The sequence below is a fragment of the Argiope bruennichi genome, chromosome X2, assembly GCF_947563725.1.
Source record: "Argiope bruennichi chromosome X2, qqArgBrue1.1, whole genome shotgun sequence".
Taxonomy (NCBI): Eukaryota; Metazoa; Arthropoda; class Arachnida; order Araneae; family Araneidae; genus Argiope; species Argiope bruennichi.
In genome coordinates this window covers 110,824,022-110,842,402 of record NC_079163.1, presented here as the reverse complement: position 1 = coordinate 110,842,402, position 18,381 = coordinate 110,824,022, and the positions used below count along the sequence as shown (strand labels likewise).

The window sequence follows — 18,381 nt, the reverse complement described above, 5'->3', positions numbered from 1 at the left end:
GTGTTGCCAAACTCTTCTCAAATAATTTCGCAGTTTAATTATGGTTTGAATTTTGAAAAGAAATTTCACGGAAGGTTTATTAATTTTTTGTTACAAGGCATCTGTGAGGGCCTCTTTCAGAATTTTTCCTAAGCAACCAACTGTATTTACAGCGTCATTATTGCTATTAATTTTGAAAGGGGGTAAGGGTTTTGAATTTAGGATATGCCGGAAGTTCTCCCAGTTGGTGGAGAAATTTCCTGGTGAATTTACTCTTAACTTGAGAGCTGAAAGGCATTCATTTTAAGGCAGCGGTATCGTGATAATTTATCGTCCTGTTCTGAGAGTAAATAAAACAATTTATTGCCGTTTGGACCAGTGTTATGACTGTTCCAAGCGATAGTTTTTCAAACCATATAGAACTAGGTCAATGGCCGCATCATTGTTTTTCCTACTGTTTTTCTGTCATGAAACACAAAGAATTGACTGCTGCTGTTTACTGTTAGCAATATTTTTACTCTGCTCTCTTTCAAATTTGTTGAAAGTATGCGAATATTCTTTGGAAGTTTGTAAATAATATATCTGCCTAAAAAAATCATCCTCAATTCTATGAAATTTTTTTTGAAAATTAAAAATTTTAGAAAAACTCGTTCAAAGCAGAGGCGGCGATAGCAGGGGGGCAAGGGGGGCAATTTCCCCCCTGTCGGCAGCCTCTTGCCCCCCCCCCCCGTCGGCGAGAAATTCAGATTTTCGTCGGCAAAAGTGTTCACCATTTCATAATGGTTGTAGAGAGTTGAGCATTATCGAATATGATTATTTAAAATCCATCTTAAAATTAATATATTGTAAACAATCGAAATATCCAAGTAATGACTAAAGTGTTTTGGCTATATTTGACAAAATCAATTGGACGGGTGGTCAATAATCGTTAGGGCGGTAGGTCAATAATATGCCATATTTTGCGGACAATTTTTGATAGACCGAACGGAGTACTGAATGTAATGGATGTCGAAGACATTAAGTTCGCAGATTTTCAGACATCTGATTCAAATGTCTTTCATTAAGCTTATAATTTCTACTACTTTTGGCAATTTAACTGACAAAGAAACAAGTGAATAAGATATCGAACAAGGAGGTATTCTCATTGTCCTAGCAATTTTTAGTGGGTCGACTAAACTCAATGCGGTGAGTGCCGAAGATGTTAAATCTGCAGATTTTCAGACATTTGATTGAAATGTCGTTCACTTAGCTTATAATTTGCACTAGATTTGTCGGTGCATCCGACAACTGAATAAGATACCGCATTCTGCCTATAACTTTTGGGCTGCCGACTATGAACTAAATGTGATGAATGTCGAAGAATATATCCACAGATTTTCAGACATTTGATTCAAATGTCGTTCATCAAGCTTTTAATTTGCACTACTTTTGGCAATATAACCGACAAGACGACATGTGTATAAATCATAAGACATGTCGCATTTTGCCAAAAAATTTTGATCGGTTGACTAAGAATTCAATGCGAATGGATGTCGACGAGTCCAAATTCTCAATCATTTTATTTAAATGTCATAATGTTCATTCAGCGTATAATTTATACTATTTTTAGCAGAATAATCGATAATTTGGCAAATGAATACGACGTCACATTTTTTCCGACTAATCTTTTATTCTTCGGCTAAGATTTTATCATAGCATATCATTTTATAGATTATGGGAAAAAAAATTACTTTCATCGGGCACTTCGATTACCTAAGTGGACTTAATAGAGGTATTTTTATAGTATTCATGAATAGGACGATAGAGTTGTTTTCCATAATTCATAATTCAAATCCAAGTTCTAAAATTAATCGTCATCTTATTCATATAATTACTTCCTCGGTAACGAATTGATAAATTTATTTTATTCATTTCACTATGAGAATTGCCTGACTAAAATCTAGTTAATGGTTAAACTAAATTTAAAAAAAAAAACACTGTTTTCTTTTGACATTCTAGTGAGTATGCATGCTATGAAAAATTATTTTGCTGTAGCCAAATTATGTGAATTCATTATAAATCACTGCTGTAAGCAAATTGTATAATTTTAAATTAAATTCATTTAACAGTAAAATATCTGTTTTCTTTTGAAATCTAATTTATCAGGCTACAATTACTACACTAAAGAAATATTACCGACTGCAGTTGACGACACAAAAAAATATTTTTGGTGTGGTAACTTTTTAGCTACACTAAAAGAATTTATCCAAGTATGCACTAATTTTTTAAAAAATAAATTACTACCTAAATGCTTCAAACTCTGCATTTAATATTATGATTATGTAATCGGAGAATATATCATTTACATATATTTTTCTTTCAATTACTATTCTCGGCAAAAAGTATATAACTTCAGATGCTACTAAATTTTTAATAGACTTTGAATAAAGATGTCTTGATAAAAAGACGATTAAAATAGTTAATCTTAGAATATTCATACATTGTAAATTCATATATTGTAAATAACATTCTAACCCCTTAACATACGAATTTACTTAATTTCCTAATTAGATGGCAGATCTTATTTGGGACAATTATGGTTATCTCAATCCCCAGAAAAAATATATAAGGGCATTTGAGGTAATGATGCGTTTTCAAGTGATATTTGCGTTTTAAATTACTTAATACTTTCACTTTATTATTCAGATTTAAAATTAAAAATTAAATAATTCCATACTCGAGTTAGACTCGCCGTTGTATATGAAGGGTTAAGAAAAACCAATGCATGCAACTGCGGGGATAAAACTCACCTGTTGGTGAGAATATGAGCTTCAATAACTTTGAGTTAAGAAAGTACTTAACGATAAGAACGTATACCTAAAAATGGTGGATTCCTGTTCAATATCTAAGTTGTTGTTTTTTCAAATAAAATGCATTGGTTTTTTTTAAGCCTAAATATATACAGAAAAATAAATACAAGGGGGATCTAACGTTTAAGCAGTCCATTTTTCATAGGAATATATCTTACATAAAATAGTAAGTTTGTACATATATTTACAAAATATTTTCTCAGGCCTTCTTTAAAAACAATATATTGCATCTTTTCTGCATTCTATGTTTGTTCGTGTTCGAACTATAGTAAATTTTTGTTGAGTACACGGATTTATTCTCCTCGGATTTGAAACGGATCTTAATTCTTGCTCGTTGTTGCAATACTTACTTAATAAATATTTTAGGTGGGGGACTAAGCAGAAAAATCGGTTTTCGGTGAAAACATCGAATATTTTTTCTGGATTTCTAAAAAAGTTTCTTTTATAAAACTTTTTGTTTCAACATTCATTTTATATAGCTTCTGATATTTAAAATGAAGCTATATAAAATTTAGCATGACACGTTATTCTGGTGCAATCTGTGTTTCTATCTTCTACTACTATTTATTCGACTATAATCTAGAATGGAATATAACAATATTTTTTCTAAAATTAAATCACAGATAAATTAAATTTCAAGAGTCTCATAAAAAAATAGACTCAAATATTGACAATTTTTTATGGTTAGTAAAAGAAACTGAGAGCCTTTTTTTACAAATACTTTTATAAAGTTTTAACAATGAAAAAAAAAATCAGCATCTGAATAAAAAAGAAATTAAATACTACTTAATTTTCCTTAATTAAATGTAAAATTAATTATTATGAGTTATTTTGAAGCCAAATTAGAGATATTGTGCTTGCCCCCCTGTCGGATTTGCCTTGCCCCCCCGTCGGCAAATTTCTGCTGCCACCTCTGGTTCAAAGCGAGTTTTGCGCTACTTAATGGAACTTCATTGAGTTAGGCTTAATGGACATTTGAAATCAAGAAATTATCTCGCATCTCCCTCTCTTACTTTTTTTTTTTTTTAATTCTACCTCGAGTAAAAGATGTTCCATCAATGAAAGATCAAAAGTAAAAGACAATTGCATTTGAAAGTTTATCTGAATTTAAACTAATTTTTTCTTCTTTTATTTTTAAAGGTCAGTTTTAGCTCTCCGTCGTAACTGTTTTGATCGCCTATAGATGTCAACGTTTATGCTTTCCTCTCACCAATATTTAAGTAAAAAAGTGAATGCAGCATGCATTCGCGACAAAATCTTGGCGATTTTAGTACTATTTTCATGTTTTCTTCAAAAAAATACTTTAAAATATATCACTGTATAAAATCTCTAAGCTTGCACAGCATTGAGTAAGGTGGATCGAGTGCAGGGGAATATTACCTACTACTACCCTCTATTACCTACTATAGGAAAAGTTCTAAAAAAATTACTCACACAGCGTCTTATTTTTTAGAATCAAATAAACTAATCAACAATAGCCGGTTTGGATTCCGGGAAGGAAAATCCGTAGATGCTGCTCTTAAAAAACTTGTAGAAAAATTTATGAAGGGAAAAAAACAATATTCTGGTTTTTTCAGTGAACATCAAAGGGGCATTTGATAATATCGAATACCATTCAATAGTCAAATATCTAGTAAAACTCCAATGTTCCCAAAATTTAAGAAACATCTTCGAAAACTTGCTACATGCCAGAAAAATAATCCTCAACATACAAGAAGGCTAGTCCATAACAGAACAGAGGCAAGGCTGCCCCGAAGGATCGTGCAATGGTCCAGCTCTATGGAACTTGGTGGCGAACGATCTGCTTAATAAAATCTGGCCTGCCCACACAACTATCCAAGCATTCGCCGATGATTTTGTTCTGGTTATTAAAGCCAAAACAAAAGAAAATATAAGACAAAATACCCAAGAATCAATAGCACAATTCATATCCTAGGCTGACATAAATAATTTAGAAGTGTCCAAGGGGAAATCCAACTTTATTCTGTTTAGTAAATGGGCTCGCTTACTCACAAGAGTATATTTAAACTTCAAATCCAACAAACATGTAACATTTACTACTATTTTAAAAACTTTATACCGTTCCGCATTTTGTGCAATGCATCTCTCTAATTTTCAGTAATCTCAACTAAAATAAGAACTTGTAAAACGGAAGTCTTTAAACTTTAAATAATACAGAAACTTTCTTAAAGAACAGAAAATAGAGAATCGTTCAGCATTGTTTATGCGTATTACAGAATATATTCTTATCTAATATTAATTTCATTAACATTAATTCTTATAGATCCAATTTATAACATTAAGAAGTAATAGGTTTTAAACCTGGATACACTTTATAAAAATTTCACTGTGGCATACTTATGAAGTTAAACCTCAATTGTAAGTATAAATTTCAAAAAATATATTAAAAGCATATTTTTATATAGAAATCTACTCATTATGCAAAAATAAACCGTTTCTTCATAATTTCATCATCAACGAAAGAAAAAAAGTCAAGATGAAATATTGATAGCAACAATGAAAGAGAATTGTTTCATTTCAACAATATATTGTTGTAAGATACGTTTAAAATAATTTTAAATATTAGATTAAAAATATGAAAAAAATTGTACGGCAAAATGTGACATTTTTAATAAGATAATTCTTTGAATTTAAAAATGATGTAAAAACTTTCTGTGCTGAAATATTTTCGGAAACGCAGAAATTTCATTTAATTTTTAAATCTCTTTGAAGGGTGGGAATGCGCACTTCCGTGTATATATGTGCCAAGTTTGGCGACTCTAGATTAAACGATTGATTGCTTGACAGTAAAAAAAATAAAAATAAAAATGAATGAATAAAGGAATAGAAACTTTTAATTGCAGCATCATATAAAAATTGATTAGAAAATTCCTGAAGCTGCATGCACTTTAATGCTTTTAATATATATATTATATATATATTTGTTTTAAATCTTGGAAATGACATTGTGAGCATTTCTATTTATTTTTCCTTTTTCCATTAAACAATTTTTTTTCTGATTACCTCAGTATAATCAATGTAGATACACGAATAGGAGGAAAGAATATTAGTGAAAGATATTGGTACAGAAGTGCTAACACATATTTAAAAAAAATAATTGCTGTTATCATGTTGCTGTTGCAATTTTAATCTAATAACGATGCGTGGAAATCTCTCTGAAAGCGTTATTTAAGATTTCTAAAATAGCTTCTAAACTACTAGCAGTACATACACGGAGTTGCCGGAACTTGCTGAACGTTAGCAAAATCAGAGCCAGAAAAAAAGATGAATTTATCAAATTGTATTAATCACTAACACGAAAAAAAAATAATGATTTCCTACAATTTTTTTTTAACTTTTTGATTAAGATATTGCTTAGCGAACTATTGTAACATACACACACACACATTTCTTTTTATAATAGCGGTTTTAAAGAAAACTAAGTCAGAAACATCAGATTATTCTAATTTTAGTAAATAAAAGAGGATGCAGATTTTCTTATATCTTACTTCACTTTAAATGAATTTAATTTCGCTAATTATTTTTCTGATAAAAATATTACTTTTCTATTAAGTTTCTATTAATTCTATTATTATTTCTATTTTCTATCTAATTATCATTTATTACAAGATATATGAAAAAGATAAACGAATAAGATCTCATAAATGTAAGATTAAAAATGAAATATTTACAAAAAAACGCAGACAAAATAGCACCGATTTCTGAATTATATATAAAAAAAGAACAGCTATAAAAATATCCAGAGGAAAAATAAAAAGCTAGGAAACATTCTGCTCTCTCTCTCTCTCTTTTTTTTTTTTTTTTTTCTTTTCTCTTTTGGGCCTCTATCATCGCTGAAGGATCTCAAATTTTCATCGATCTAGGATGTCCGGATAAACAGTTCTGATAATAAACAATTTAAAGAAACTCAATTTTGTTTCCATTTTTTGTTGGATCACGAATTATTTTTTCCTGTTTTCTGCTCCTTTCCGTGGACGTGAAAATTCGTCAAAACCTCGAATTCGAATTTTTTGACGATTACTATACTTTATCTATATTTCCTATACAAGAAAGTAATATCCATTTATTGATAGATATAGAAATTCGGACAATTAGATAAACCTATTTATTAGATCATATAAATTCAATATTATATAAACAAAGCATTCACAAAAGAACTCAACAAAGTAGCCTCAATTACTGAATTTTTAAAAAAAGAAAGCCAATATGTTGTCTGGAGTCTTAAGACAGAGAATCAATCGTTGACATTCTTTTTTATGTATATTGGAAAAATCACACATATTGATCTTAAAATTAAACTTGTTTTGGATCATATGAAAAAGTTTCCAAAATATTTTTTTTTTTTTTTTTTTGAAAAATTGCCCCAGATTCGCAATGCATTGTTACAATTGTTATGTCCAGCATATGGTCCATTTATTATAAGTTCTAGCTAGAGACCAAGAACCATATTTAATCAAGTATTAGAGAATTTTCCATCTGTTAAAATACGCCGCAAGCTGAGCATGATCGATGCCAATCTGGACCGAGTTATGACTTGAACTTACGCACGTATAGATAACTTATGAACTGCTATATTGATTAATTTCGCGCTCTGTTGTGGAATCTATAATCATTAAATTAGACAAATTCTGAAAATGTTCACTCCAGTTCATTAATATGCTCAATTTACAGCAATTTTATCTAGGCATGCGTAATGGGATCACCCAAAATCTCCAGCTTCACATCACACCAACAATTTCTTTGAAATTTCTGCATTTCAGCAGTCAAAATTTCCTCAAAGGTTAATATTTTGTTGAAAAAACTTCACTTCCTTTAATTTTAAAAATTTCAATTTTATCTTTCCGATTTAATACTTGTTTAAATAAGAACAATTCAAAATTAAAAGCGGAGATGCATTTTGACGCTTTACGCCTTGTGGCACTCAGATAACCATTATGTTCCTCTGTCCACAACAAACCGGTTTCTTTTGTTCAGTAATTGCCTTTTCTAACACTGCAGCTTCTGTATCGAACAACTAAAGAGAAATTAGGAATTACTGACGTATTTTGTGAAACTCCTGTTCTGATGATTTTTTTTATGAACTTCTGTGAACTTCTTTTATGAACAAAATTAAACTATTGCAAAAAAAAAAAAAAAAGGACAGTCCCCTTCCCAAGCACATTCAGGGATTTTTTTTATTGTGATGCGCGGGAGTTAAGTTACAACTACATAAGTATGTACGACCAAATGTAAAATTTTAATTTTTTTTTTATATCTCTCCCCATACGAATTAACAATTTTGTAATATTGGAATCAACAATAAAATGAAATACTTATTTTTTTCACCTACAATGAGGGACAATGTTGCTTAAAATTTTCATTATATTAAAATGGTAAACAAATTATTTCTCTCAATATTTAAGAAAGGTGAGCATGAAAAATAATTTAAATACAAATATACATAAAAGTAACTAAATAAAATATGCATTGGAAAGTAGATATCAAAACGAATGTTTCTGCCTTGCTATTTATTTTTTTATGATAGAATTTTTTTCTAAAATTGTTTAAAAATGGTAAAGTTAAAAGTTTTGCGACTTTTAATATTTAAAAATACATTGAGAAGTCCGAAAAAAAAAAAAAAACTTTGGAAGAAATCTGTTTTTATTCCTTCTACCGACTGCAGTTAATCTCCTTCATAATAAAAAAGAAAGAAAAAAGAAACGCAATAGTAAAACAAGCTTGAAATATTATTCTCCATAGGACGACATTACGTTTGAAAATTGTAGGTGGCGTTTATACGGCACCCTTAAGGGCTTGGAGTAGAAGAGGTGCGTCGCACCAATCTTCTCTCATTAACATGGCTAGGTCTGAAAAATTGTCGGTGAAAATTTTGGAATTTATAGCACCCTCTGGGCCAGACTTTTTTGGAATAGCAACAACAGGTGAGGGAGATTTTTGCTTCTTTGGTACAGTAAAAGACGGGAATTATGTCTCCGAGTTTGCCAGAATACTAATATATGACACTTTTTCGTGAACTTCCCGGTTTATTAAGAGGTTGACGCTTCCTGGAAAGATCCTAAATCGATCTGTTAGGTTGGTGGGAATTTTGGAAATCACGGGTGACGAAATTTCGTCCGTCCTCCTTAGGAAAGCGGGGGCATTGGTGCCAATTCGCAGCATCATCGCCTGCACAGTTTGCACACTTAAGTTTGTTCTTGCAAGTTAAAGAACATTCCTTAGCATTATGAGATCTGCCACACTTGACATTTCCACGAAAGCTCGCATGCTTTAAAACTGGCAAAATTCCCTACACCACCAGCATTGAGATGGCCCCTTTCTTCCTCTATCTTTCAATCGAGATTTTTGTATGAAACATCTCAGAGATGATATAAATTAGGGCAGTCAGAGGGCCGTTTGAGATTTGCAAACAAAATAACGGCATTGGGGACTTCTTCAGAAATTTAGCTAATTTAGTAACACTAACTACTCAAAAACCTTCCTTTTCAAAGTCTGCTTTTATTTCTTCAATAGGACTGCAGGAAGGAAGTGCTCGAATTACGACTTTTAAGGGTCTAACGCATTTCAGCATGAAGGTTTTGAATTCAGCACCTCGGGATTCGAGGACATGGGAAAGACTGGTGCTCTTTCTGTGTCAACAGTCGGTTTAAAAAATGTACTGCTCATTTGCGAGTGTAGCGACAGGAATTGAATTAGCATCATTGAAAAGTTTAACATTTTAAAATATAATTTCTTTTTGTGCTGTAATATTTTCTATAATTACGGGAAGGAATGTTTAAATTCACTGAATTTTTAATTAAAAAAATCCCATCGAGATGCGCAAAATATATCTGTCAAATTCTGCAACTCTAGATGCAACGGTGCGCGCACGCGCACACTTTTCCTTTTATTAACGGAGACAAATATTTAATCAAATTTCTTCCATTATTGAAAGATAAGGAAGAATGATTCTGTTAATGTACAATTTACTTGACACATTAGAAAGTGAAATTACATTTCCTCAAATTATGGGCGATTTGAAATAAATCATTTAAACATTAAAATTGTTAAGTATGCTATGTCATGGGATTCGCCTCCATTAGGGAGGTTCATGTTCACATACAGGATAAAAGGCTATGAAAATAAGAATCTTTAGTGTTTTTTACAATTTGACGTTTAAAAATACTTTCCTGAGGGAATCTAATATTTGCATAAGCGATTTAAATGAAATTAAACACAAGTATTATTTCCAGTGAAAAAGGACCATTTTTTTCAATTAAAATTTTCACTTGCGCCTTCCTAATTTTTCAATATATTTGTATGCAAAATTTTAAAGACTTATAACGAAGCCAAAGTTATTTCGTCAAATCAATTGAAGGCCGGGTATGTAGTGTAAATGTCCCACTTAATATATTTTTATTTGCATAATAGCCATTTCCAACAATCACGCAAATCAACTCATTTTTTTAAAAATATAATAGCTTACATAAAAATACTATAAAACATTTTTATATAAAACTAATTACTCTATCCCAAATCCTTTTAACAGACACATTTTTAGTTGAAATATTTACAAATAATTTTTAAATCTCAGTTTCAGAAAACGTAGTACCAAACTTTTTTAAATAAGCAGAAAACTAATTTTCTATAAGTTATTTAAAAAATAATCAAATTTGACAAAACACAGCGAGTGGCATCTCGGAAACACGCAAATAAAATGATTTGAAACATCTGCAATACTTCCGTATATAAAATAAATTTAGTTTTGGTTAATAAAAATTAGCAGTTTCATTAATTATGACCAAACCTTTCCTATGCTCAAATTAGTGAAAAAAGTTTGAAGAATATTTATGGATTGTTTCAGCATGCGAGGTTTTTTTATTATTTTCTCGTATACGTAGTCTAGAGAAAGTATTGTAGTCGTCAAAAAATTCGAACTCGAGATTGACGATATTTCCGCATTTTAGACCTCCCCGAGTTTGCAAAACATTTTTGGGAAATTTATCTGCCTGTTTGTGACAAAGTTAACTCAAAAACGCTTTGGGGTAGATAGTTGAAATTTGGTATATGGCCTTTTCACCAAGTTTGCAGATTTCTATCAAATTGTGTAAAATCTGTTGAAAGTCCGTCTGTCCGAATATAAAGTAACACGATAACAACAAAATGGAGAGTTGGATAGATTAGATGTTAAATCTGTATACTGAATCTTGAGTGTAGATATCTATCAAATTTTGAACCCAAAGTAACAACATATTCACTGTATATTTTCAGGAACATGTAAACGTAAATGACTTAAATATATCAAATTAGGTACGAGATTTAGTGATTATAAATGCAGTTTCGCGCCAAATCTTTGTTTCAATCGATTGAGGAAAACGTATCTAAAGCACAAAATCGATTTTTGGATCCGCATGCTAGGGATTAGTCGTCAGGGAACTCGCCAAGGATAACACGATAGATTCAGCATTTTTGCTGAATTCACGCCAAATGTTTCGTAACTATTGTACGCAGTGCCATGGAAGGCGTTCTCTGGCACGACAAGTTTATTAGAGAGTATATGAGAAAGTGTTGGGAATATCACTCCTGCTGGTTTATATATAGATGCTCAATTTGTGTATAATTGGAAAAATTGGCACTTTGCTTCATTTTTTTAAAAAAAATTCTGTTCTTGGGAAAACTGAATTGTATCAAAGTGAACGTGAGTACTCCCCTCCCCCATTGTTTCCTGGTATTCATTTTTAGATCTAGTCCGCTACTGGCGAGGACGTTTGACCCTTAAGAGATTTAATATGCACCAAACCTGTAGACACGAAAATCTTCTGTAGAACTAGCCTTAAAACATGATCCTCTATTCCTGAATACATTTATTATCCTACATGTCTGTTTAAGTCAAAGAGAAAGAAAATGAGTGATTACAACCATAGTTTACATAAAATTCTTTATCAAAAAGAGAAATAAAATTCTCACACGAAGACACAAAATGCAACAAAATGAAACAGCATGCAAGATTAAAAATCTTGCTTTGAGATTTAACAGCTTAAGAGGCAAGAAAATCATTAAATTAGAGCATCATTTAATTTACCATTTTGGACTAAGATGCAATTATAGCCCTCGTTTGCAATAAAATTCTTCTTTGATTTCTAATTAACATGCTAATAAGTAAGATGCAATTTAAGTAAGATTTAATAGAATTCTATAAATTTCTTTACCAATCTAAACAACCGATTATATGCTTTGTTAAAAGCCAGTATGCCTGGAAGAAAAATGAAACAAATATTTTGGGTACAATTAATTGGCATCTTCTATTGCAAACATTCCTGCTGATTGCGTGTTAGTTTTTTCGTTCTTGAAACTCTTTCTCGACATGAGCTTTACACACTTCGCATCGATTCACGTTGCTCACAAAACGAAAGCTTGCACTCGTAACCTCTTCGGCTGAAAGTTTTAGATCTTCTGCGTCTTCGCTGTTCCTAGACATAGGAACCTGAAAGCAAGAAATTTTGCAATTAGCAGTTTTTTTCCAAGCGTCAAATCGTAAGAACTAATATAATAATCGAAGTGATGCATAAAAAACTGAAAATAATTCAACATGCAAAGTCCCTGCACTACATCACTCCCCCCCCCCTCTCCTCTGCATCTTACCTTTTACGAGCCTTTGTAGAAATTGCGTCTCAGTAGTTAATTCGCGATTACCGCATGTCAGTCCAATGTTTCATTGTTTATCTTAATTCGCGTGTTCCTCTCATTTTATCCTAAGTATTTGCATCTTGCACAGCGTTTTAAATAAGAAATAATTAGAAAGAAAAAAATTAACGCTTATTAGTGTACTAGAATGTAGAAAATAACTGGCTCTTATCAAAAATATGTATGCTAAACAAAATCATAAACATGAAGCACTGATAAATAAGCAGATTGCGGATAAATAAGCAAAAAGATGATGAATTAAATTCTAGTTTGCTTATTTATCTTTATTTTTATACAATAGTGATATTCGTGCTTTTTCTTTTGTTTCGTGTGTTTTTTTACAACATTTGCTTTGATCTACATATTTAAGAAATTCTCTACATTTCAGTAGATTAATAGAGGTTTAAAAACTTATTCTCCACTCTTTAGCTTTGAATGTATTTCATAACTCGTTATTTTAACTTATATATATATTTTTGAAGTTTGCAATCAGATAGTTTAACATAAGATTAAAATTATAGATTTACTAGTAATTAAGTTATGTAGATATTGACATATTTTGTCACCGAAAACACAAACCGGATAAAATAATTCAAAACTATTACAGCAGGAAATGCATGAAAAATCGATTCTATTTTTATCTTTACCAGCATGAAAAAAAAAAATCAAATTAAATAAAACCGTATGAAAATTAAGAAGTATTATTGCACGGTTTATGATTATTAGACAAGAGAAGAACGATTGTCACACATATTTTTATGCTCAAAAAGTTCTGAAACTCTTCAGATATTTTTAAAATTTAAAGCAAAGCCACTTCCTGTTCTCCATAAAAGACCTATACCCGACTATTTAAATATGTACAGCAAATGCACCACAGGTCGTGATTACAGGCACTCAAAACTTAGTCGTGAGTGAAAAATACCGAATTTTCTTTGACTGCAGGAGGTTTTGTATACAAATAATTCCTTCGGCCCTATAGTACCGGTAATTGAGAAAGAATGCAACAGAGACCTTACACATTCGCCTGATTCCACGAGACGAAAGCAAATGAGGTTAATCCTGACGTATTCCATGAAGCGCTTTCTCGCGGGCTCCTCTTTATATCAGTCAAATTATCACATTCCAATTGTTTCACAACCAGCTTTTTCTTCCGATGTCAACCCATGCAACTCCCCTCACTGTTGAGTGAAAAATTTGCTTGATTCATTAATTGCTGTTTTTTTTAAATTATTTACCAGATTAAAATATATGCACAAAAAGTTGTATAACAGTACAATTCTATTCAAATTACGTTTCGCTTCGAAAATGATAGTTTTGGAAAAGGGCACCGTTATAAAATCATTTCAATAAAAAGCAAAAGAGTAAATTGCAGATCGCTATTATAACTTCTAAATTACATTTATGCACGATAATATAAAAATTCATATTTTAAAACCAACCAAAAATATAATAGTTCTATTCCGTTCAACTCAGACGAGTTTCAAATTTGTTCGGTTGTTGTAAAGAAACGGACAGAATCTATACTGCTATACACAATATTGACTGATTATATATTGTATATATAGAATGAAACTAAACTGCCAGAGGTACCAAATATTTTTGGCGAGTGGTATATGAATAATTCCAAAATCCCGAAGTGGAGAACGTGGCAACTAACGGGTTAAAGGACAACTGTTACATTACGAAGAAATGTAGTGAATGGCGACTGAGGTATTGAAGGACGAGCCAAAAGGAAGCTCGAAATCCGCATTTATATCTTTGTATACTGCATAATTGAAAAAGGATATTATCTTTGAGAATTTAATGGTTCTCTTCCGTAATAAAAAAGTTCTGCAACAGTCGCCACTTTTCGTCAGAAGTTTAACACATTCCAGCATCATTTTATAGTTTTTTATTGCACAGATCGATACGCAGAGGAAGAAAAACAGGATGTTGCCATTCGAAGCTTCCGAAATTTTTCCACTATAACCGTGGAAAATTCTCATTGGTCCCTATTGTTTTAAATCATCGCAATCTCAAGGCCATACTTTCAAATAATATCTGAAATTTCCTTTCGATGAGTTGAATGGATAGGCCGCTATGGGATTCATATATCGGGAAGGTTTAAAAATTTTTTTTTAATAACTACTGTATTCAAGATACTATTGTTTAGAATCACTGTCTTATCCGCTCTCCAATTGCGATTTGACATTTTTCCTGAAATATGCAAATTAAGATGGATTCAATAATCCGAGTTGCACGAAGTTAAATATTGGTCAACAAATTACTTTAAGGGTTAAAGTGAATAAAATTTATCTTCACTTTCTGTCGCAGCAATTTAGAGTGCATTTCGGGCGGGACCACATTTGTAAATAGCTTCATTTTAGAAATTTGAAAGAGATATCGGATGCGGTGTCCATCAAATTAGGTATCGATTAATCCGTTTTAGTTTTCTTTTTATGACGCGAATGTGGACTTCTTTCCTTCAAATGTATTCACTTTTATATCTTTCCTGAGGCTGATTTAATCATCTATTGTTGAATCTCGTTTTTGTTGCTAAAAACTGCCCTTTATTCACGTTACTTTGGATATGTGTGATTAGCAATAACTACACTAGTGTCATTCTCATTCAACTAGACAGTAAACCACTTGTTCTCATCACAACTGTTTTGCATGAAAATAACCAAGGTTAGTAGCCTTACAGCAAAAGTACATTTAAAAAGAAAGCAGTGATAGTTCATATTCAGTCTTACCAACTGCATGCAGGTTTACGCTTCCATGGCGTTTTTTCTTTCTGCTGTCGGGTTCAAAGGGAGATTCCCTAAGCACTTGTACATTTAAAATTCTTTTTTGGTTAAGATGTAGTTTAAAGTTGGCTATTATAAAATATTAATAAGGCGAGTGAACAACTGATGGCGGCTAGTATACTTCAGTCGAATCCATATCCTTCGTAAATGAGGCATTAACAAAAATTGGCTTTTTTTTTTGAAATAATTACAACTATGCTCAGTCGATTTCAAAAAAGGATCTATACACTAGTTATTTTCTTTTAAATGCAAATGAAACAATGCTCGCATAACAAACTCAAAATGGCCTGCACCAATTGCAATTACAAATGTAATGTACAGCGATTTAATTTTTTCCTGTAACTAAGAAAATAGTATTTTAATCTACCTACAGTTTTTGATAATACAAGTTTAGGTTTTAAGTTAAAAGCTGAAGTTTTGTTTCAGGCATCTTCCAACAACTAGTCATTAATTCGCAAGACATACAATTAAGAAAATTCAGTTGCTGTGATAAATATTACAACAACTAATATGCTGTTGGAAGCGATCCCGTTTTTAATTGCAAAACTATTAATGATGACACACTTACTACCAGATTGTAAATTCAATAAATTGGCTGAAAGAGTACTTTGTTTAGAATTAGGTGGAAAGGACTTAGTGACGGTTTTCCGCATGGATTTTGATAAGGGTCGCCTCCGATTTCATTTTTTGTGGGGTGGGGGTGAAGGGCTAAAAATCTACTTGGTCTAAATTGTAATGCTAAGCCCATGTCTAATTTTCTACCTTGCAACCGTATTCAAAGAGTCCATTTACTATTTTATATAAAAAAGTAATGAATGAAATGAGCTAACTGAAACTTGTGGGGGAGGGAGCACCAGCGAAAACACAGAGGGGAAAAATAGGATTAAAAAATTTGAACGGTATTCGATAAATTTCAGGAGACAAAAAAAAAAAAAAAAAAAACAATATTAAATCAACAATATTTTAATCTAAAAACATAAAAAGAAAGACGCCCATATGTCCAATTTATCCAATGAAAGAAGAATATTGAGTTGAATCATTCACGTCAATCAATTTTCTGTATTGGTAGTTCGAATCGTTATTGAGGGGATTCCATTTTTCTTCAGAGAACGTCATCATTTTTCGAGTCTGGTATTTCCATTTTTAAGAATGTAAGATCACTTAAATTACTCAGATTAATATCACGATATTTTTCTTAATCAGTGAAAAATAATAAATGCAGCAAGATGCAAACAAATATTGAAGAGAATTTCTTATTTAGTTTCCTCCATATTGAAATTTGACCGAAATCTTTGCCATTTTATGTAATGCAAGCGGAGAGAGACTTCCGTTCTAAAACTTACCTACATATGTGGAATAAAATGAATCAATTGTACTTAAATGAACTGTTGTTCTTATTAAAATTGATGTAGTACAGGAACTAGATTATAAAAAATAACAAAATTTCAACCTAAAGTGAATTCTACAATTCGTATTCAAATTAATTCAGCTAAATTTAAACACGACTTTAGAAATACGACATACCGAAGCTAAATTTTCGAAGAACTGCAATTTCGTAGAAAGTAGATAACACGATAATGAAAAACAATGAAAGGAAAGATCCAAAGCATGATGCAAAAACGAATTTGAGGCCGAAATTCTTAGCGAATTTTAGCTGAAAATGATAGATTTCGAATTCTCGTTTTGAAAATTTCTGTAATATTGATTATGAAGCTATGCGAAGCTTGCTACATTTTAAAGTGTCCTTTTTACACGAAGAAAGATTTTACCAACATTGATATTAGCGAGAGAAAGCAAGTCTCGTCGCATTATTAAGCATGGTCACATATTCTTCTGAAGAATCCTATGCATGTCTGTGGCTGTATACACTTATGGCCAAAATTCAGAAATTGAATGCAAGCTTTCCGCCCATAACGCCAAATGTTTTTCAAATACAACAAAATTACTCATCAGTTGTCAAATTTAATCTATAATATAATGCAAGAGGGATTAGTGGAATCCAATCAATTAAAAGCTTTAAACTATTACTGTGCAATATTCGCTATGTTCCTTAAAAATATTTCCACAATAGTGGTCAAAATCGGAAACATCAAGCATCTAACAGCGACTCCTTGACTGAGCTTTGTTGCTTTCACAACCGATATGCTGCTGCTGATTCACGTGCAAATACTGAATGCTTTTTTTTTGTAAACATAGAGAAGTTGGATATACCAAGCATGAAAAAAGAAAAAAAGTCGTCTTTTTATTGAAAGCTGGAAATGTTTGCCTATTTTACCCTTTATATCGTTAATTTGCTTCTTATTGTTTATTTCATGTTTCTTTCTGTTTTAATACATATTCCGAATTTTTGTATCTATACGGAACTATTTTACTAAAAGAAACCAATATCTTTAGAATGAGGCAGTAATGAGAAAAAGTATTTGCATATTGGGAAACTTAAGATGACAAGACATACTCCTTGTAGTTTTCTCTAAGTCCATTTAAACGTTCCCGCTTATTTAGCATTTAGAAAAGTAATTGTTACATTTTAATATAATTTAGATTTAAATATTAGTGAATGATAGCATATGCAATTAGACATTTAAAAGTGAAAATTTATGGACTTCATGGAGCCGTTCCTATAGCATTGAAACGAATTGGAGGATATATGGAATCATTCAACAGTGAAGCGACCCATTTGAGTCGCCTTCCAATATCATTAATTCTGCTTCTGTTATACTGTTGATCAGTATCACATGAAGTATCTTGATGTCTATATGAAGTGCGATTAACAGTTAGTATAGTAGAATAACAGAAGTACTTAGTTTATGCGAACATGTTCTTTTTACTTACATCAAAGATGGCTGCATTTACTAGGGTATAACTTAATGAACCAACTGCGAAGGCTATAATTGAAGATTTTCGATGTTCCTTCACACCAAGGATCAGGCAATATCCAAAGCCTACCGGAAAAAGAATTCCTCCAGGAAGCACTAACCACCAGTTAGGTGCATACCTTATAAAATAATTTTTTCTAGTACGCTGTAAAAAAAAAAAAAATTAAATCCTTTATATTTCAAAATAATTTATGAACATAAATTTTAATT

The 18,381-nt window shown here is 31.4% G+C and overlaps 1 protein-coding gene across 7 annotated transcripts in view; it reads right to left on the bottom strand.

Moving 5' to 3' along the window:
- Positions 1-11,749: 11,749 nt before the first annotated feature.
- Positions 11,750-18,381, bottom strand: part of LOC129960716 (uncharacterized) — a 65,483-nt gene continuing 58,851 nt past the window's right edge. For all 7 annotated transcript variants that reach the window (XM_056074290.1, XM_056074295.1, XM_056074296.1 and 4 more), the window contains 2 exons: positions 18,128-18,316; positions 11,750-12,309 (listed from right to left, as the gene is read on the bottom strand). In XM_056074290.1, coding sequence (XP_055930265.1) covers positions 12,157-12,309; positions 18,128-18,316 — 342 coding nt within the window. In that variant the 3' untranslated portion in view covers positions 11,750-12,156. The remainder of the gene's footprint in view (positions 12,310-18,127; positions 18,317-18,381) is intronic.